General features: G+C 44.4%; 1 protein-coding gene across 5 annotated transcripts in view; it reads left to right on the top strand.

Moving 5' to 3' along the window:
• zbtb7a (zinc finger and BTB domain containing 7a) overlaps positions 1-22,332 on the top strand; it is a 157,112-nt gene that overhangs the window by 127,525 nt on the left and 7,255 nt on the right. For all 5 annotated transcript variants that reach the window (XM_063032477.1, XM_063032479.1, XM_063032476.1 and 2 more), the window contains exon 2: positions 8,025-9,176. In XM_063032477.1, coding sequence (XP_062888547.1) covers positions 8,035-9,176 — 1,142 coding nt within the window. In that variant the 5' untranslated portion in view covers positions 8,025-8,034. The remainder of the gene's footprint in view (positions 1-8,024; positions 9,177-22,332) is intronic.

Genomic DNA, 22,332 nt, shown 5'->3' on the forward strand with positions numbered 1-22,332 from the left:
GTGCAGCAAGCTCTCTGGTGAACATTTCCATCATTTTCAGTTATACTTCCAATTTCTGACAGATTTTTAGCTTTTGGGCAATTTAATGAGCTTGGCAAAGTTCCAAATGTACACGAAACTTTTCCTTAATTCTGTGAGTTGTGAATGTACTGCCTGAAATGACAACGAACTTGTATTCAATAGCAGCACTGGAAGAGAACTGAATGAATCTTGGAAGGGGGATACAACGGGGATAGAATGGAGGATTTGGATTAGTAGGATGTCTCTGTCAAAGAGCAGACTCTGTCAAAGTTGGATTGAATGGAATTCTCCTTTGCTGTATCATTGTGTGATTGTACCTGTTGAGGTTTGCCATCACTAACCACTCGTGTTGCCCTATAAACTACTACAATACAGTCGTGTGCTTTCAGATGCAGAATCAGAATCGGTTAAAATTCACTGGCATATGTCATGAAGTATGTTGTTTTGTGCCAGCAGAACATTGTAATCCATAATTTAAAAAAAACTATAAATAACAATAAGAAATACATACAGTATATATGCACACAGTGGATTCCAGTTAATTTAAGACATATTGGGACCAGTATATTTTGGACCAGTTAGCCAAAGTTTCATGGAAATAGTTAAAAAGGTATAAAAAATACAAACTACCATTTAACTGAGTAACAAATTATGTATTTAAATGAAATGTAGAACAAATTAGAACACTATTACAGTACTATAAAGTTGTATATAAGTTCCTAATAGTTATCGATGGAGGAATTCATTTGGTGTACACGCCATCGTTCTTTCGATTAACTGTAAATGAAGAAAACAAGCACAGACATCTCATGGAGTGTCTTCATACAGTACATCCTCCAAATATTCGTTTTCATTGGAACATTCAAGATGATTGTCGATACCTTCAAATCTTCATAAATTCCTAATTTGTTGAAGTAGTGAAATCATTTCATTTTCACTCCTGGCCATTTTTAAAAGCCTCTCCAAGGCTGAACGCTCAAAACTGCAGTGAGCAAAAATGTTCTGTATTGTCTTACTACTTATTTCTCGCCAATTATCAGTGACAAAAACTACTGCTTTTTGAACACAAACACTTGTAACTGACACTATTTAAAAACTGTTTGCTGTAAGTACGGTGTAGTGCCTAACGGCCACAAAAATGATGCGACTGACGGTGGTTAAAAACTGTTCAGGGATAACCTCCTGTGCCAATTAAGTGGCATAGTGCCCTAAATAAATGGAAGGAAATCACAGCTATTTTCTGAAGCAACACACACAAAATGCTAGAGGAACTCAGCAGATCAGGCAGCATCCATAGAAAGGAACAAACAGTTGATATTTCTTCAGGACTGGAAAGGAAGGAGGAGCACACCAGAATAAAAAGGTGGAAGGAAGGGGAAGGAAGATAACTAGAACGTGATAGGTGAAGCCAGGTGTGTAGGAAAGGAAGGAATCTGATAGGAGAGAAGAGTGGACCATAGGAGAAAGGGAAGGAGGAGGTGCACCAGGGGTAGGTGATAGACAGGTGAGGAGAGGTAAAATGCCAGGGTGATGAATAGAAGAAGAGGGGAAGGAGAGGATTTTTATTTTACCAGAAGGAGAGATTGATATTCATGCCATCAGGTTGGAGGCGACCCAGATGGAATATAAGGTGTTGCTCCCTCCACGCTGAGGGTGGCCTCATCACAGCACAAGAGAAAGCTATGGATTGACATGTTGGAACGGGAATGGAAATTGGAATAAAAATGTTTGGCCAGTCAGAAGTTCCACTTTTGGCAGATGAAGCAGAGGTGTTTGAGCAAGTGGTCCCCCAATTTGTGACGGGTCTCACCAATGTGGAGGAGGCCACATTGGGAGCACCGGACACAATAACAACCCAAGCAGATTGACATGTGAAGTGTCGCCTTACCTGGAAGAACTGTTTGGAGCTCTGAATGGAGGTGAGGGAGGAGGTGAATGGGCAGGTGTAGCACTTTGCCTGCTTGCAGGGATGAGTTCTGGGAGGGAGATTAGCAGAGAGGGATGAATGGATAAGGGAATTACGGAGGATACGATCCTTGTGGAAAACAGAGATTGGGAGGGGGAAGTAAAGATGTGTTTGGTGGTAGGATCCCTTTGGAGATGGTGGAAGTTGTGTAGAGTGTTGGTTGCAGAGGTTCATGGGGTGGCAGGTGAGGACAAGAGGAACTCTGTCACTGGTAAGATGGTAGGAAGATGGGGTGAGCACAGATGTCTGGGAACTGCAGGAGATGTGGGTGAGGGCTGCATCAGCGGTGGAGGAACGGAAATCTGTTCTTTGAAAAAGAAAGACATCTCTGATGTCCTGGAAAGGAAAGCCTCATCTTGGAAATAGATGCAGCAGAGACGAAGGAATTCAGAAAAAGGAATAGCATCTTTACAGGAGACAGGATGGAAGGGATATAGACAAAATGGCCATGTTAATCGATATGCTTATTAAAGATGTCGGTAGACAGTTTGTCTCCAGAGATGGAGACAGAGGGAGATCGAGAAAGGGGAGGGAGGTGTCAGAAATGGACCAAGTGAATTTACGGACAGGGTGAAAGTTGGAGACAAAGTTGATGATACTGACGATCTCAGGAATTAACTGGAATCTACTGAATATAAAAGTAGTGCAAAAAGAAAGCAAAAAAGAAAAAAATAGTGAAGTAGAGTTCACATGGGTTCATTGTCCATTCGGAAATCTGATGGCAGAAGGGAAAAAGCTGTCCCTAAAGCACTGAGTGTGTGTCTTCAGGCTTGTGTACCTCCTGTCTGATGGTCAAATCGGAAGAGGGCATGACCTGGGTGGTGGGAGTCCTTAATGATTGACGCTGTCTTTCTGAAGCATCATTGCTTGAAGATGACCTCGATGGTGATGATGCTGGTAGCCATAATGCAGCTGCCTGAGTCTACAACCCCCTGCAGCCTTTTCCCTATCCTGTGCCGTGGCCCCTCCGTACCAGACGGTGATGCAACCAGTTCGAATGTTCTCTACGGTACATCTGTAGAAATTTGTGAGAGTCTCCTCAAACTCCTAATGAAATATGGCCACTGTCATGCCTTTGTTGTAATTACATCAAAATGTTGGGCCCAGGATAGATCTTCAGAGATGTTGATACCCAGGAACTTGAAACGGCTCACCCTTTGACTATCAGATAACTCTGGAACAGCTTTCTAAAGACCCTCCCAACTCCTTGGATACACAGAGAATTCACATTTATAGCAAGAAGGTACCAGTGACCAATGGTGACTTTTCACAGACAGCTGACAAAACTGCTGGACTCTTCTTCTCAGCTGGGATCAATTGCAGGCTGTAATTTCCTGTTAAAGAATGTATTATTGCACAGACTGGACAGTCTGGAACCTCTGCGATTTCCCGGGGGATTTGGCGTGGAGTACAGCTGTGGCCCTAGCTGGGGGTGTGCGCTACATCCATTGCTAGTGGCGGGATATGAACTGCTGGTTGGCTGCATTACTCTGCGCCGAGCAAGATTGAGATCGGCGAGGACGAGAGTGGAAAAGGAGTGGGTGTTCAGTGCCGTCTGCCTGCTTTGACTGGTGTGCTGCTCGCTGTTGCCAGCGGAAACTGCGGGAGTGTTGGGTCCCACGGCATCTAGCGGCTCGTGACTCGTGGCTGTAGACTCACTTTCAGTTACGGTTTGATGTTTAATATCCCCAGTGCCGAACACCACTATTTGCGCGATTGGATCGTGGCGCTCCAGCGTGGAACTGCATCTGCGGCTGTAGTCCGAAGTCGTCGACGCAGTTCTGAGCTGACTCACTGGGCAGCTGTGGCTGCGGCCATCGGCTCCTGGACTGGCTTTGCTCACCTCAGCGGCTCGTAGCTGTAGACTCACCTTTGACGACTCTGCAGTTCAACGTTTAATGTTTTGTGTGTTATTCCTTGGCTTTTTGCTGGTTGCGTGATTTCACATGTCTGATGGTCTTGTGTGTGTGTGACTGGGTTGGGAGGGGGTGTTCTTTAAACGGGTCCTGTGGTGTTTCCTTGTTTTGTGGCTGTCTGCAAGAAGATGAATCTCAAGATTGCAGACTGTATACATACTTTGATAATAAATGTACTTTCAACCTTGATTTCACTGAGGTTGTTAAACACTGTGTTGGTTTATTATCAAGATACATTGAAAAGCTTCTCTTGCATGCTGTTCATACAGATCAAACCATTACACAGTGCATTGCAATAGAGAGAGTTAAACAATAGTGTACAATTGAGTGTAACAGCTACAGAGAAAATGCAGGGCAGGTAAGCCATACACTGCAAGATCATAATGAGGTAAATTGTGAAGTCCAAGGGGCTGATAACAGTGGGCTAGAAGCTGCCATTGAGCTGGGTGGTATGTGCTTTTGGGCTTTTGTATTCTCTGGCCAGTGAGGGAGAGAAGAGGGAATGTTTGGGGTGGTTTGATTCTGCTGGCTGTGCACCGTAAACTTCTGCTAAGTGTTTTATCTTGTGACCCTAAAGTAGATCAACGATTGCAAGAATGTTCTTTGTTACGACTAAACACTGTACTTTTCATTGCCTCAGTAAAGCTGCCAGCATAATCAAAGACCCCGGGCTGCGCTGGGGTGGGATCAGGAGAGCAGAAAAAAGTTTGGCTGTCTGGTTGCACGCACACAAAACGCTGGAGGAATTCAGCAGTCAGGCAGCATCTGTGGAGAATAAAGAGTCGATGTTTTGGCCCTAGATCCTTCATCAGGACTGGGCTAAGGTTGCTTTCTGTGAAATGGAAGAACTGAGAGGAAGTTACGATGGCTTAGAGTAGCTTGGAGAAGCCCGTTTCCAGTAGGAGAAATGTCAAAATTTAGGGGGCACAGAGTTCATGGTATAGCTTGAACGGTTAGAGGGAGACAGTAATTCCAGTTGCTTTACAACCTGTTCCAGCTCTGTTCACCCCAGGTGAACAGCCGCCGTTTGTAACAGAGCAGATGTGAGAAGGATTCTGAGGAGAGTCAACCCCTATAAGGTGGCCAGGCCAGACAACATCCCAGGCTGTGTACCCAGGGAGAGCTCTCTGTCCTCTGTAAGGACATCTTCAACACTTCACTCATCCAGGCTGCTGTCCCCACACGCTTCAAAGCAACTGCCATCGTTCCTGTACCAAAAACTCTACACATTCAGAACTAAATGACTACTGCCTGGTGGCACTGACGCCAATCATCATAAAGAGCTTTCAATGGCTGATAATGGCACATATCAGAAACTCCATTCCTGCCACATTGCACACTCACCCGATGTGTTTCCCAATAGAACCGCTCTGTGACGGATGTTATAGCATCTATCATTCACCTGGTCCCGGCACACCTAGAAAGCAAGGACACTTGTGCCAGAATGCTGTTTCTGAATTTCAGTTTGACACTCAACACACTGGTCCCACAGGCCTTGATGAATAAACCGTTGTACAACTGGGAGTTGGACTTGCTAGTCAACAGACTTCCTATAGTCAGGATGCACAGTCGCTCCTCCGTCCCCATCACCCTCAACATTGGTGCCACCCCCCCATCCCCCAGGGCTGTGTGCTGGGCCCACTGCTGTACACTGTGCACGGCCAAGCAGCCGAGTAATCACATTGTCAAGTACGTCCTTGGTGTGACAGTGGTGGGGCTCATCACCAACAACGATGAGACAGCCTACAGAGAGGAGGTGGAAGAGCTCGAGGCCTGGTGCCAGGCAAATAACCTCTTCCTTAACATCAGCAAGATAAAGGAGATGGTTATCAACCTCAGGAGAACTTGCACCATTCACACCCCCCTTTACATTGTCAGCACAGCAGTGGAAACTGCAAACAGTTTCAAACTCCTGGGAGGACACTTCTTACACAGCCTGTCATGGTCGCAGAACGCATCCTACACACTCAGGAATGTGCACCAACGCCTCTGCTTTCTGAGGAGGCAGATCAAAGCTCACATCCTTCTACAGATTAACACTAGCGAGCATCCTGGCACACTGTGTGGCTGCATGGTATGGAAAAGGCACCAGAGTGGAGGGGAAGGCTAGTCAACGGGTAGCCAAAACTGCCCAGTGTATCAGCCCCACTAGCCTAAGTGCCATCAAGGACATCTACCCAGAAAGGCGTCAGAAAAGGACCAGAAACATCATGAAGGATCCCTCCCCACCCTGCTCATGGACTCTGTGTCCCTCTCCCATCAGGGAGGAGGCTACGTAGCATCCACATCAGGACGACCAGACTCAAAAACAGTTGCTCTCCCCAAGCAGGAAGGCTGATCAACAGCTCCACCCCACACTCCCACACCACTAGTTTATCACTTCCTGTCGGTCCCCTAATGTAGACAGCCCTGTGCCTAGTGTCATGGGCATATACTCAGTCTATGTATGTAAGCTGCCTTACGCGTGTATTTTTATTGACTGTGTCTCTTTATTACCACGTTCTTTATCTTACTGGGTTTTTCGGTGCTGCAACAGATCTGGAGTAGCAATTACTTTGTTCCCTTTACACTTGTGTACTGGAAACGATCTTGAATTACCATCACAATCTAACTGGGTAACTAGTTAGTTATTAATCGAACGACAGGGTTGAAGGGTCAGGTGTGGGGGAGGTATGCAGTGTAACTGAGAACAAATGATCCACTAACTCCAGCAGCAGGCCAGCAGACTGCTTCAAGTGGGTTAAAGTCCCAAATTCCTGCAATGTCTTTCCTCTTTAAGGTATGCATGTAAATTTGGAGGGTGCTATCTCGGTGCTGGTACCTGCCAGACATTGCCCAGTATTGAATTGAATTTTGTCACAGTTGTGATTATATCAAGGTCAGTTGAAGTTCGCAGATTTGGAAGGATTTGAAATAGCATTCTCTGTGAATCACAGCACTCCATACACACCTTGATAGTTATCTGTACTGTGATAAGGATCTCAACCTTTTGCTTTATCTGGGGTTGTTTTTATGAACCTGGGCTCTTTGGAACAGGTGCAGTGCTGCAACATAGCAAAGGCTTGCATTGATGCTGCAGCCACGGCCCAATCAGTGCATCTCATTAGGAAGGTTTAGTTCTTAATATAGAGTTCTGAGGGGTTGCCACCCTTCAGGTAGAAATATTAAACTGAGGCCTTGTCTGCTTCCTCGGGTTATGTGAAAGATCCCAAAATTTAGAAAAGTAGAGAAATTCCTGATGACCAGGCAGAAGTTATTTAGGAAAAGGAAACCTGTCTTCTTGTTACCAGTTTGCTGTTTGTGAGAGCTGCTTATGGGCAGAGGAGCTGATGCCTTCACAAGTTTATTCCACAGTTTATGTTAGCAGAACTGTGACAGATGCTGGAAATCTGGAGAAACACACCCAAGATGCTGAAGGAACTGAGCAGGTCCAATAGCGTCTATAGCAGGAAATACACAGCTGGTATTCTGGGCTTCATCAGCATGAGAAAGAACAAGGCCAGAAGCTGGAATAAAATGATGGGGGAGGGAATGTCAGGTGATAGGTGAATCCAGGTGAGAGGGGAAAGTTTGTAAGTGTGGTGTCTTGGTAGTTTCCAACCTGCCACCTTCAACATTTATTTCTCTAACTTCTGGTAACCTCTTTGCTTTCCCTTAACTCTCTGGCCCTTTCCCCTCCCCCACCGTCAAAGCCTGCCCATCGTCCTACTAATTCCTACCTCTTTCCATGGTCTACTGCCCTCTCATATCAGATCCCATCTTTTTCAGCCCTTTGCCTCTTCCACCTAACACCTCCCGGCTTCTCCCATCATTCCCTCTTCCCTCAGCTACCACCTATCTACACCTTCACCTGAGTCGCGTATCACCTGCCAGTTCATGCTGCTTTCCCCTTCACCACTCTTTCAATCTGCCTTCAGTCCTTTTTCACTCCAGTCTATGCCTGAGACTTCAACTGTTCATTTCCCTCCATTGATGCTGCCTGACCTGCTGAGTTCCTCCAACATTTTGTGTGTGTTGTGTAAATGCATTCATGTTCTATTAAACACTTGATTAATGTTTATACCGTTGCAAATGACTGTAATTATGCTGCTAAATCTATTTCTACTTTGTTTCCCTTCCAGACTTTTGTCCATGAAGATGGCCAATGGAGTAGATGGCCCTATAGGTATCCCATTCCCAGATCACAGCAGTGAGATTCTCAGTAGTCTTAATGAGCAGAGGAACTATGGTTATCTCTGTGACGTTATTATCATAGTGGATGGTCAGGAATTTCGGACCCATCGATCTGTCCTGGCAGCCTGCAGTCAATACTTCAAGAAGCTCTTCACACTGGGGGCCATTGTGGACCAACAGAATGTTTACGAAATAGACTTTGTCTCGGCAGAAGCGCTGTCTGCACTCTTGGAATTTGCATACACGGCAACCCTGACTATAAGCACTTCGAATGTAAATGAGATTTTAAATGCGGCAAGACTACTGGAGATCCAATGTGTGAGCAACGTTTGCCATGATCTCCTTGTGTCGAATGCCCTGACCAATAAGGAGATGGCAGATTACGTAGATCAAATTGATCAGAAAAACCTCCTACGAGCAAAAGAATATCTAGAGTACTTCCAATGCAGCCCGGCAAATGGACATGTCGACAGCCAGTGGACAGGTCCCGAGATAAAAGACCTTCCAAGAGTGCACTTTAAAAATGGAGTTAGCGAGGAGCTGGCACCGAAGGCAGAGGGGGCTTATGCAGAAATGATGGAAGGTGAGCAGCCAACAGAAACAGTGGAGAAGCCCCTGGTGTGGCTCAAGAGAGAAGATGTAACCGGCCCTTCCTTCTCCCCTTCACAAAACGGGGACTACAGTGACTTCCGCCTTCCTGAGGAAGAAGGACTTCTGGAACACCAACCTATGCATCCGAACTTCACCCCAGGTGAAGAGGTAAAACCAGAGATGACCAAGGAAGACGATGATACCCTTTCCTCTCGAGCCTTCCTCGAACAGATCATCAACTCAGTCGATGAGACGTACGACACCAAGAACTTGGCAAAAGAAGAGAATGATCTTGAATCATACTTGAATTTTTTCAACCCTTCCCTTGAGGTTGAAGGCTACTCCTCCTGGTCTAAAAAAGGCGAGAAGAAAGTGAGAGCAAAGGCATTCCAGAAGTGTCCAATCTGCGAGAAGGTGATCCAGGGAGCCGGAAAACTGCCACGTCACATCCGGACTCACACGGGAGAGAAACCCTACGAGTGTAACATTTGCAGTGTCCGCTTTACAAGGTAAATCATAGTGTTGTTTTAAATACTGGGATTTTAAACTTGATTTTGTTTCCTTTTTGTTTTCATTTCCTCTTTTCGATAATTCAAAGCAGAAACCTGGTGAGATTTAACCTTTCACTAAACCAAACATCAATATCATTTCCAAAATTTTGTGCAGTACAGAAAGGGTAGCTGGCCCCTGGGTCAGCTCAGTAAGAGTCTAAGAAACAGAAGCCCTTACTGCTTCCGCTACCATTCAGCTACACAGCAACAAAGGGTATGTGTGTGGGGGCATTTCAGTCACTGCATGGCCATGCACCCACAAAACCTAGAGGGAACAGCTACTGCCACCCACTCTGTTTAATATCCTCAGCAAACTTGGATATTAACCAAGTCAGACTGTGAACAGCTAAGGCCATAGCAATGATTCTTCTGGCACTCAAATAGTCATAGCCACCCAACCCACTTATATTTTATCTTCTTTTCTGTTCTTTAACCAATACTTAATTAATTCCAGCACAAGAACCTGTGCGCCAATTTTGTTTAATATCCCCAAGTGGCACCATTTCAAAGGCCTTCAGTAAGCTCAAATGTAGCATTTCAACTGTTTGTCCTTATATATTCTATTTACAACTTCACAGAACTCTGCTGGGTTCAGCAAATGTGATGTCCCTTTCGTTAATTTCACACTGTCCTGTTTCTCCTCAACTGTCTTGTTATCACTTCTCTAAAAATGGATTCCGCCATTTTCCCTACTACAGATGTCAAACTACTTGGCCCATAGTTCCCTGTTTCCTCTTTTCTCTTTTAAATAATAGTTACATTTGTTACATCTGATCTGTGATAACCTTTCTGTGGAATTTTGGAAGAAAGCATCTGTTTTCTCCATTGTCACGCTAGCCTTCAAATCTTTAGGATGGAGGACATCGGCCCTGTGGGTCCTGTCTCATTCAATTCTCCATTAATATTTTTCTGAACTTCTGTCAGCTCCTCGTTCACTCCAGTTCTGTGGTTCTCAGATATTTACATATTTTCTCCAGGGAAGACAGAGACACAAAATATTTTCATTATTTCCCTACTATTTCCTTATTGCCCAGTGTAAATTCTCCTGCCCCTGTCGGCAAGAGGCCCATATTAACTTCAGGAAATCTTTTTTATATAGAAGTACAGGTTTCCCCCGCTATCCGAAAGTAGAGCATCCTTATGAAACCTTTCGTAAGCCGAAATGGCATAAAGAAACAATTACCATTAATTTATATGGGAAAAATTTTTGAGCGTTCCCAGACCCAAGAAATAACCTACCAAATCATACCAAATAGCACATAAAACCTAAAATAACACTAACATATAGTGAAAGCAGGAATGATATGATAAATACACAGCTTATATAAAGTAGAAATAATGAATGTACAGTGTAGTTTCACTTATCAGAATCGGGAAGATTTAGCCAAAACCGATTTGTAGAAAAAAATGGAAAAAATTTGTAGAAAACACGCATGCACACCCATCTGCCCGCGCAAGACTTCACGGTCATGGTAGTCTTTCTCGGGGTAAACACAAGTTTAAAGTGGGTGCCTTTTTTTGTAAAAGTGAAAATCCTCTTTGGATTTCTTTCGGTTGGCGAAAACAGGCACTAATGTAGGTCTTTCGTAAAAGCGAAGTGGCGTAAAGCGAACTTCCGTAAAGCGGGGGACACCTGTACTTACCATCAGTTTGCAATTCTTCCAGACAACTATCATATTCCTCTTCACCCCGACCTTCATCCTCCTTGGATGAATGCTATATATTTTGGCAATATTATAAGCCTTTTCCTTTGACCTGATGCTACCTTTAACTTCTCTTGATCACTGTGGCTGGATTGCTTTTCCTGTTGGATTTTTATTTACCTCCAAGGGATAAATATTACATGTAAACTGTGTATTAACACAGTAACTGCCCGTCATTACTTGTTTACTGTCATATCTTTTAATGTGTTAGCCTGTCAGAGCCAACCTATGTAGCCTGCTTTATTCTAATTTCTGAAGGTGGTTTCAGATTGAACTCAATTAGCAAAAGGGGCAAATTAGCACAGAACCCAAAAAGAGTTTGTGTCCAGCTACACGGATTGATTGTACTTAAACTTCTGCAGCCAACGGGCACAATATTTTATCTGAAATAGCAGACAGCATCTTCTGACAAAGACTCAGCAACATTTTGATTGCTTATATTGTGTTTAGGAAGCTAATGCCAGTGTCAATTTAAGTGCCATTGTGACACTCCTCAAGCAGTCAAATTTAAGAATGTAAACTTCCGGAGTTAGTTCCACTCACAATACTTGTTACCATTGGTGTGAACTGTTGATGAATCATTTCACAAACAAGTAGAAGAGGTCATTGGTATACCAATATACAAAGCACATTACAGTGAGGAGACAACTTTGTAAGTGCCACTGGCAGGAGCGCATCACAACACTAACAATGAAATCTTTATTACAGATTTGTAGATATTTTTAAACAAATGTACTTAGGGCTGGAACAGATGGAGAATTGTAGGCTGTGTACCCACAGTAATCAGCTTTCTTGTATAACTGTCAGACCCTTCGATCTTTCAGTGAATGTTGTTTGAAAAAGACTGCATGGTAGTCTAGCGGTTAGCGTAATGCTCTTTCAGCGCTAGTGACCTGGGTTCAATTCCCGCTGCTTTCTCCCGTGACCTGCCACATTCCAAAGGCATGGGTTAGTTGGTTTAGAGGTCACGCGGGTGTAATTGGGTGGTGGAGACCCATGGTCTGTAGCACAGTTGAGGGCAGCGTTCAGGAACAATGAACTCACTCTGCTGTAGAGAATATCTCCCTCCGCACTCTGACCATCTCAGGGTACAACTTGCCCACTGGATTTCACAGCATTTACCTCACCAGAAACACGGCCACTTGATTTTCCTTTTACTGGTTTTACAGATTGGAAACAAAATAGTCCTGGATTGTGCAGTTGGGTGTCCAGATTGTGTCTTTGACCCTCTGAGACAGTGCAGTTCTAAATTCTCTTGTATCTCTCTACAAAACCGACTCCTTGTCCCGTTTGTATTTTTGCAGGCTGAGAAGTGAGATATGGGAGGCCATTTCAGCCCATCTACCCTATGCCAGGTCACAGAGCAGGTCCATTTCTCCCACTAGTTTTCTTTGTAACCAATCTTCTTACCTTCCTATCAGCCACCCCCAGATTGCACCAGTCACCCACACACTGGGAGCAGATAATTCACCAATCCACTCATCTTTGGGATATGAGTGGAAACTGGACTTATACAGTCCAGTTTCTAGTAATATCATTCAAAAGTATTCATCGTCCCTTTAAAAGTACATTGTGTTTTCTGAATAGACAATCCAGAGCTGTCTTTTCAGATTAAAACCCAACACCATTCAAGGTGGTGAGTAGAATTAAATAGATTCAAAGACTCAAGATTCAAAGTGCATTTATTATCAGAGAATGTATACACCTTGAAATTTGTCTGCTTGTAGTCAGCCACAAAGCAAGAAACTCGAATAACCCAATTAAAAAGCAATAAAATAATATTTTTTAAAAAACCAAAAAAAAACACACTGCACAGAGAAAGAGAGTGGAAGGGAAACACACATTGTGCCACACAGTAAGATCAAGCCAACAGTGTTCTGTTTATGATGGCCACCATTTTCTGTGCTGCCACTGGCCTGAGGGAACGTAATTCAGTGGGATGGTTACTTGTGGATTCCATCATGCCTGACCACCCTGGCGAGAAGGGTCAACTATTATTTGCTGGCAGACTGACTTCAGGACCCATCCGCATCACTGTAGATCCCAGCACATAAATTCTCTGGAATAATATCATGTCTGGGAGCCTTCACAGGATCTTATTGTTGATATAATCTAGTTTTTTCTTTGGGAGCATTAGAATATAATCATGCTTGTTCTCTGACTTTTCTGTAACTGGTAACAAGTTGTGCTGAAGTGCGTTGTGGAATTTCTGCGGTACATTTCCTGACACTTATGAGGCATGAATGTTGCTGACCATGTAAACCCAAGCCTGGAGAAGTCATTCAGGATAATACGGGTTGTATTATCGGAGGGGTTGCAAATTCCCCTCTGAACTGGGCAGTTGACACGTCGTCATCCTGCACTCAGGTCTCCTTCACCAGCACGGTGTAGATGCCCAATATACACTCATCTTTGGCAGGGGCTTCATTCATAAGCGAATGGACTTCCCCGAAGGAGATGTGAGGGCCAGTGATGGAGACCACAAGGTTAGCAAGCTGGACGGGCAGGATTTGGCAAATTAAGCCATGAGCAGGAGTGCTTATTACAACGATAAACAAGCCAATTATCCACCCTAATCGATCTAATATTATACTCCCATGTAGTATCTTGGGATTTCTCTCTATGAAGGACTGTGTAAAGCAGGGTTTTGTTGTTATTGTTATTCGCAAAGAAATGGTGCAAGATGGCTTTCCTCACCATGCTATTGAAGACTGATTGCCTGTAGCTGTGTAGGTTGGATTTGTCCTCTGTTTTGTGGGCAAGTTTACACTTTTGTTTCCAAGTTTACACAAGTGTACAAGATAATGAGAGGTATTAATAGTGTGGATAGTCAGAGGCTATTTCCCAGGGCTGAAAAGGCTAGCACGAGAGGGCATATTTTTAAGGTGCTTGGAAGCAGGAACAGAGGAGATGTCAGGGGTAAGTTTTTTACTCAGAGAGTGGTGAGTGCGTGGAATGGGCTGCCGGCGACAGTGGTGGAGGCAGATATGATAGGGTCTTTTAAGACAGCGGTCCCCAACCACCGGGCCGAGAGGAAACGATATGAGTCAGCTGCACCTTTCCTCATTCCCTGTCACACACTGTTGAACTTGAACATAGGGTTGCCAACTGTCCCGTATTTACAGGGACATCCCGTATATTGGGCTAAATTGGTTTGTCCCATATGGGACCGCCCTTCTCCCGTATTTCCCCCGCTAAGGTAGAGCGTTCCTATGAAACCTTTCGTGCCGAAATGGCGTAAAACAAAGAAGCAATTACCATTAAATTATATGGGAAATATCTTTGAGCATTCCCAGACCCAAAAAAAACCTAACAAATCATACCAAATAACACATATGACCTAGGATGAAGTACAGTAACATGTAGTAAAAGCAGGAATGATATGATAAATACACAGCCCATATAAAGTAGAAATAATGTATGTACAGTATAGTCGGGAAGATGAAGGCAAAACCAATTTGTGGGGGGGAAAATTCGGCACGTACGTACATGCGTACATCACATGCACATATCATGCATGCGCACACAGGTGCCCACGCAAGGCTTCATGGTCATGGTAGTCTTTCTTGGGGTAAAGTGTCCCGGGATTTGACTGCTACTTTTGTCCCTTATTTGGGAGTGAGAAAGTTGGCAACCCTAACTGTAAAAGACATGTTGAGGTGAGTTTAACCCTACTTGAACACCCCTCCCCCCGGTCGGCCGGTCTGCAAGAATATTGTTAATATTAAACTGGTCCACAGTGCAAAAAAGGTTGGGGATCCCTGTTTTAAGAGACTCCTGGATAGGTACATGGAGCTTAGGAAAATAGAGGGCTCTGGGTAAGCCTACGTGGTTCTAAGGTAAGGACATGTTTGGCACAGCTTTGTGGGCCGAAGGGCCTGTATTGTGCTGTAGGTTTTCTGTGTTTCTTTTGAAGGCAGAGTACAGGGTTGATGGCAGGATCCTTATCAGCGTGGAGGAACAGAGAGGCCTCAGGGTTACCGTGCAAGTGAACAGGGTGGTTAAGAAGCCGTATGATACGTCGATCTTTGTCAGTTTTGAGGGACTGATTTCAAGGGCCATGAGGTAGTATTACAGCACTGTAGAAGTTTGGTGAGACCACTCTTGGTGTGTTGTGTTCAGCTCTGGTTGCCCCTTTATAGGAAAAACGTGGAAGCTTCAGAGGAGATTTACTAGTATGCTGCCTGGATTAGAGATCATGTCTTATGAGGAAAGGTGGAGTGAGCCAGGGCTTTACTCTTTGAGTAAAGGAGGATGAAGTGACTTGATGGAGGTGTATAAGATGAGAAGAGGTGTTGATAGAGTGGACAGCCAACACACTTTCCCAAGCAGAATGGCTAACACACTTGAGTATAATTTTTTTTTTAAATTTTATTTTTATTTGGATAAGGAATTCACAATTATCATGTACTTTTTTCACACATATAACCTTTTCCATTTTTTATATGTATAAAACTACAATTATTTATACATTCTTAAGTACACATTGAGATGATATAAAAGGAAAATAAACATTTAAGTAGATAATTATGTACTGTGGTAAATCTAACCTATTAGGCTAAGTAATGAAATTAGTTGTTAAGAAAAATGGTAATAATAGTTTCCATACAACCCTTCTGGACCATTTCCACTGGTCCAAAATGTTGCATACAAACCTATATACCAACCATTGTAGGTGTTTATATCCCAATTTGTTCGTGCTTGTTCCTGCCCGCAGACATAATTATCCAATCCCTATGTACTTATTTACTTATTTTTTCATTTTTTTTATCCCTTTCCCAAATCTTTCCCTTTACTTGTGTTAATTCTCTATTTTCCAAAAAAAAACCTGAAGCTATTTCACAGTCCAGACTTTACTGCGAAGCCTCTTCCGATGATGCAGAATTCCTGTTGTTTGCGTTTCTGGAGAATTGGTCATTTGATACAGTAATTGGGAGCAGGACATTGAGAGTTTCATTACTGTTACATACACTTGTTAGGGTGCATTCTCCAGCATTCAGCCAGGAGCAGATGTCATCAGGTGGTTCCCAACCTTCACTGAGTGTTTCGACCCTTAACTCTTGGTGGGCCGGCAGTGATGGCCAAATCACAGCCCATCTGCTCCTGGCTTCCAGCTCCCCTCCTCTCACCTACTCCATATCCAACAAGAGGCTCGTTCTGCCTCTTCCCCCATCCTACAAGCTGCTTGTTTTTTGCTCCTTTCGTGCAGGCCTAGAGCTGATAACAACCACCATGCTGATTTGGCTGGAAAACCTCTGCAGCCGATCTCCACAGGGAACAACCGTGCCTGCCATCCCTTGTCTCTACACTCCCGCACTAAGGGCTGGTACTTCAAGGCCTTTCTCTCGTGGGCCTCTTCCCATCCCTTCTCCCACGGCACAGTCAGCTCAACCAGAATGATTTTCCTGTCTTCGGTTGACCACAGTACAATGTCCAGGCGTGGGGTTGTGTGCACCACATCCGGGAACTGCAGCCTCCTTCCCACATCGACCCTCATCTCCCAGGACCTGCCGTTAGCAGCAGGTTGGGCTTTGGTTAATTGGGAGCAGGACATTGAGAGTTTCGTTACAAGTATTAATATTCTACCTATCAGACACTCCACATATTTCCATTAAAATAAGTTATTTGTCATATTATCTAAATATCTAGAATTCACTACAGTGTAATAGCCTGGTCCATGATTTGACTGTCAGACAATTTACAATATCTTTGAATGATAATTACATAAACTTCAAAATACAAGGAGAGTGGGGAACATTGCTGATGCTATTGATACAAGATCTGGTCTGGATAATAGTGTGGCGTGTGGCCTTGTGATTAGGGCGTTAGACTAGCGATCTGAAAGTCGTGGGTTCGAGCCTCAGTCGAGGCAGCGTGTGCGTCCTTGAGCAAGGCACTTAACCACACAATGCTCCAGTCTACCCAGCTGAGAATGGGTACTGGCAAAATGCTGGAGGGTAACCTTGCGATAGACTGGCGTCCTATCCGGGGGGGGGGGAGTCTCGTACTCTCAGTTGCTTCACGCCACAGAAACAGGCATAAGCACGGGCCTGATGGGCCACAAGGCTCGTGACAGACTTTAATCTGGTCTGGATAATGGTCCAGTTCAGCTCTGTTACTGAAACCACTGAAGTTGAGGGGCTTTTATTTGTTATACACAGACAATAAATGGCATCCAGGTTATCATAAAGGTAAAGGAATAAGCTATAGTTTCTTGTCCTGGTGTTGTCCTGTGCAGTGTGGTGTTCACTAGATGAGTGTCTTCTACCGACATTTGGGCCAACTAGCTAAAGATGTGATCAGTGCAGATCTTTCAGCTTCTAAACACTGTGCCTTCAACGTGGCGGAGGCCCTGAGTGTTTGTAAAATCTCAGTCATGACTAAGGCACTCTGGAGACCCACATCCATACACAAACAGTCATTAGTAAGCTGGGGGCATTCTTATTTCCTCCACTTAGACAGGATTCAGAGGCAATCTACCATCAGATAAGAGCTGGCCACAGTTTGATAGGGTAGACACCCTTTAGGGTGCCCCTTCCAAGCGTGCCCCCATTTGGATGAAGCATTGGACAGGAAATTATGGCCCAATTAGCCTGGGAAGATGCTGGAATCAATTATTGAGGATGTGGTTTTGGGGTACTTGGAGGCGCGTGATAAAGCAGACCAAAGTCAGCATGGTTTCCTCAAGGGGAAATCTTGCCTGACGCATCTTTTGGAATTCTTTGATGAAGTAACAAGCAGGATAGACAAAGAAGAGTCAGTGGATCCGTTTACTTGGATTTTCAGAAGATCTTTGACAAGGTGTCGCACATGAGGCTGATTAATAAGGTAGGAGCCCTTGATATTAAAGGAAAGATACTAGAATTGATAGAAGATTAGCCGGCAAAGAGTAGGAATAAAGGGGGCCTTTTCTAGTTGTCTGCCAGTGACTAGTGGTGTTTGCATGGTTCGGTGCTGGGTCTGCTCGTTTTCCCGTTATATGTCAATGATTTGGATGACGGAATTGATGGATTTGGTCAAGAGTGCGGCTGATATGAAGATAGGTGGAGGAGCAGATAGTGTTGAGAAAGCAAAGAAACTGCTGAAGGTCAAAGAAGTGGCCAGTGGAATAAAGGGTAGGGAAGTATATATGGCCATGCACTTTGGCAGAAGGAATAAAGGTGTAGACTCTTTCCTAAATGGGGAGCAAATTTAGAAACCAGGGGTGCAAAATCCTCATACAGGATTCCCCAAAAGCTAACTTGCAGGTAGAGTCGGTGGTGAGGAAGGCAAATGCAATGTTAGCATTCATTTCAAGAGGACTAGAATATATGAGGGTAAGGTTGTAATGCTGAGGCTTTATTCAGTAGTGTACTTGTGAGCAGTTTTGGCCCCTTATCTCAAAATGATGTCCTGGCATTGGAGAAGGTCCAGAAGAGGTTCACAAGAACGATTCCTTAAATGAAAGGATTATCGTAAGGGGAGCATTTGATAGCTCTGGGCCTGTACTTGCTGGAGTTTAGAAGAAAGAGGGGAGATCTCATTGAAACTTATTGAATATTGCAAAGCCTAGATAGAGTGGATGTGGAGAGGATGTTTCCCTGTAGCGGGGGAGTTTAAGAACAGAGGGTACAACCTCAGAATACAAGGATATCCCTTTGGAACGACCTGAGGAGGAATTTCTTTAGCCAATAGGTGGTGAATCTCTGGAATTCATTGCCATGGGTGGCTGTCGATGCCCAAGTCATTGGGTATATTCAAAGTGGAGTTTGTTAGGTTCTTGATTAGTAAGGGCATCAAAGGTTATGGGGAGAAGGTAGGAGAACGGGATTGAAGGGGACAATTAAATCAGCAATGAGTGAATAGTGGAGCAGACTCAATGGGCTGAATGGCCTAATTCTGTTCCTATGTCATTTGGTTTTATGGTCTCTGAGGGTATTTCACTGTTGCACTGACTGTTAACTTTGTACTCGGTGGATTCCGAGGAATGTGAGCACTAACAGAAACAGCTCAGAAATGGGTAACGGGGCTGTGCAGTTTGTAAAGTACAGGTGGGGTCATAGATGTGAATGTTGGAACTGGAGGACCAAGAATGCCGTCGTGGAGCAGTCCTACGTGGACTGACACTAAGTATTGAATGCTTGTTGCCCTTGGTGTCTGATGTTGGCACAACTGAGAGTGACTTTAGAGTTGGCACCAGGTTAGAACCCACCACTCTACTACAAAGGGCACACGAGAGTCTGCAGATGCTGGAAATCTGGAGCAACACAACAAAACACTGCAGGAACTCAGCAGGTTGGGGTGTATCTACAGAGGAAAAGGGACAGTAGATGTTTTGGGCAGAAACCCTCCAGCAGGTCTCATCACTGTTAGTTACTGTGCACTGAGAGTCATACCAGGCTCCTATAATATTGTAACATCGATCCAGTCCATGGCTCCCCTGGGCCTGAAACGTGCTCGTCACTGTTACTGTTGTACACCCAGTGCAACTTTGTGTGGCTGCTTGGTGCGGGAGAACAGAATATAGCATCCTCTCTCAGAGACAACACACTTAAATTTCCTTACTGAGTAGCTAGACAGAAATGTAGCTGTCAGGGTCATTCTGAGGTGACCTCCCTTGTCCATCACAAACATACCAATTCATTTTTTAAATTTTCAAACATGTACTTTATCCATACACAGTAAATAGAGTTGATACATTTCTTCACAACACATGCAAAATGCTGGAGAAACTCAGCAGGCCAGGCAGCATCTATGGAAAAAAAGTGCAGTCAACGCTTCGTCCTGGCCTGCTGAGCTCCTCCAGCATTTTGTGTGTGTTGCTCAGATTCCCGGCATCTGCAGAGTTTCTCTTGTTTGTGGTACATTTCTTCCTCTACATTCAGTGGATTCACTTTCTTACAAAGCATCACCATCAGTCAGATTTCGATGACTCATTACCAAGGTTCCAGTAACATCCAGGAGAAGGATGGAATCTGAGAGCAAGTTCACACAGAACCCCTCTGAATCTGCCAGCACAAAGGTTACTAGGCAACCTGCCAGGGCCTAGTAAGGAAGGTGTTTTGCACGTATTTCTTTCTTTCATTTCTACTTTTATTGGTTCACTTCTTGTTCAAGTTTATTGGTTGAGGTTTTTTGAGGAGCTTGGGGTCCGGTGCAAAGGAGAACAACTTTCTAAAGCAACTCCAGAGAAATTGCTGATGCCTTTCAATGGTTCACAACCAGCAGCAGAGGTTGATTTGGATTTGGGGCCATTGGTTTTGTAGCATGTTTGCAAAAATGTTGGTGGGAATTGAGGGTCCGAGTTATGGAAACGTGTGGGGTCCTTGAGTCATAGAGCATGGAAACTGGCCCTTTGATCCGACTGGACTATGCCAACCACGTTGCCCAGCGAGCTAGTCCCAAGTGGCCACATTTGGCCCGTACCCCTGTAAACCTCTCCCGTCCAGGTACTGTACTTATCTAGATGGGCTTTTAATGTCGCTAATGTGCCTCCCTCAGCCACCGTGTCTGGCAGTTCATTCTAAATAAGCACCTCCCTTTGCGTGGAGAGTTTGCCCTGATGTCTCTCTTAAATCTCTGACCTCTGTTTTTAAACATATGCCCTCTTGTTTTCACCACAGTTTGGAATGCAGGTGTATAAAACAGAGAGGGGCAGAGAAAGGATAAATGCACACAATCTTTTTCCCAGGTTTGGGGAATCAAGAACTAGAGAGCACAGGTTTGAGGTGAAGGGCGGAAAGATTTAGCAGTAAATTGAGAGGCAATCTTTTCACCCAGAGGGTGGTCAGTATATGGACCGAGCTGCCAGAGGAAGTGGTTGAGACAGGTACATTAACAGCACTTAGAAGGTTCTTGCATGATTCTGTTTTCTTCCTAAATTTACCAAACAATAATGTTGCATCCTGCAGTTTAGCATGGTTTGAAGAGAGCTGGTTTTTCACAAAATGATTTTGTTGCTAAACATTGACCTTTGTATTGGAAACACATGCCACAGCAGCTGCTGGAATCTGGAGCAGCAAACAATCTGCTGGAGGAGCTCAGGGTCAGGCAGCATCTGTGGGGGGAGTGCTGGGCACCCCACAGGCTCCCTCCCCTCCAGCAGATTATCTGTTCCACCCAACTCTGTATGATGCGGTGAAGCTGTGTGGGGGGAGAGTCAGCATTCTTCAACTAGTAAATGGAGCAATGTTCAAAGGCACAGATTTTACTAAAACAAGTTGAATAGTAATTTTTAATGAATTAAGTGGCTTTGCCTGGAGTCTTGGGTGCATTTATTATTAAAGCACAATACCCAGGTTGCTGCATCCAGGACAAGCAGGAGAGCACAGAATGAAATTCTGATCCAAAGGTAGGTTTCTAATGTTGTGACATCAGCAGATCAACTTTTGAGCAAAGGCATTGTCGGAGGAAGGGTTTTAGGAAGGAATGTGTGAGTGGTTTGGCAACATAACACAGTGTTTACTGCCACATATTAAGAATGTCCCCATCCTGCATGGTGCCAATTAGTGGGTAGTGCGGGTGGAGAGAAGAAACAAGCCATTGTATTGTTGTACCACGTTTGCAGAAGTGATTGGAATACAGTCAGCTGCTAACTTAGTACTGAGAATGGGCTGTGTAATTTATGTTTATTATCCCTGTCCCCAGGAATCTCCCTCCAGAACCTCCTTTGAAAGTGTAACATCACTGTATTCTGGTAACTGGGGTTTTCTTCTACCTCTGGGTGGGGGTGTGGTTCTGGTCCTGTGTACGGGCTGCTGTGCTCAGGGAGACTTTCTGTTACTCAAAAAGCCACAGTGTGGACTGCCTCCATAGAAGCACAGAAACAGGCCCTTTGGCCCATCGAGTCTGTACTAACCTATCACACAGGTTTTACCGGTTTTATTCTCCCCGCGTTCCCATCAGCACCTCCCTTCCTTCAAGTTAGGCTATACTTTTACGTACCAGGGGCAATTTAAATGGCCAATTTATCTACCAGCTGACGTGATTTTAGAAAGTGGGAGGAAACGGGAGTGATCAAAGGGAGAACCTGCAAGCAGCACCCAAAATCAGGACTGAACCTGGGCCACTGGAACCATGAGGCTACAGTTCTGGTAATCCTCTTACAGTGCCAGGTAATATGTAAAAGCGCAAGCTTCTGAATATTAACATCAGTGGAAGATGTATGGTCTTAATGGCCTTGGGTGTAGCCAGACTGGAGCCCACAGCCCTTGTCCGAAAGGTGTGAGGCTGCTTTGCCAACGTTCTGTGTTGCCCCGTTTTCTGATCACCTCCACCTGATGTTCCCGTTGTACACAATACCCACTCACATTGCTCCCACTGCTACGACACCCATTTTCTCTGAATATGAAACTATCGTCTATAAAGATATTTTTCCTAAGTCATTATTTTCTGGAATTTCTTGCATTTTATCAAACGTGTTTACGCCATAC

The sequence above is a fragment of the Mobula hypostoma genome, chromosome 24, assembly GCF_963921235.1.
Source record: "Mobula hypostoma chromosome 24, sMobHyp1.1, whole genome shotgun sequence".
In the NCBI taxonomy this organism is placed as follows: Eukaryota; Metazoa; Chordata; class Chondrichthyes; order Myliobatiformes; family Myliobatidae; genus Mobula; species Mobula hypostoma.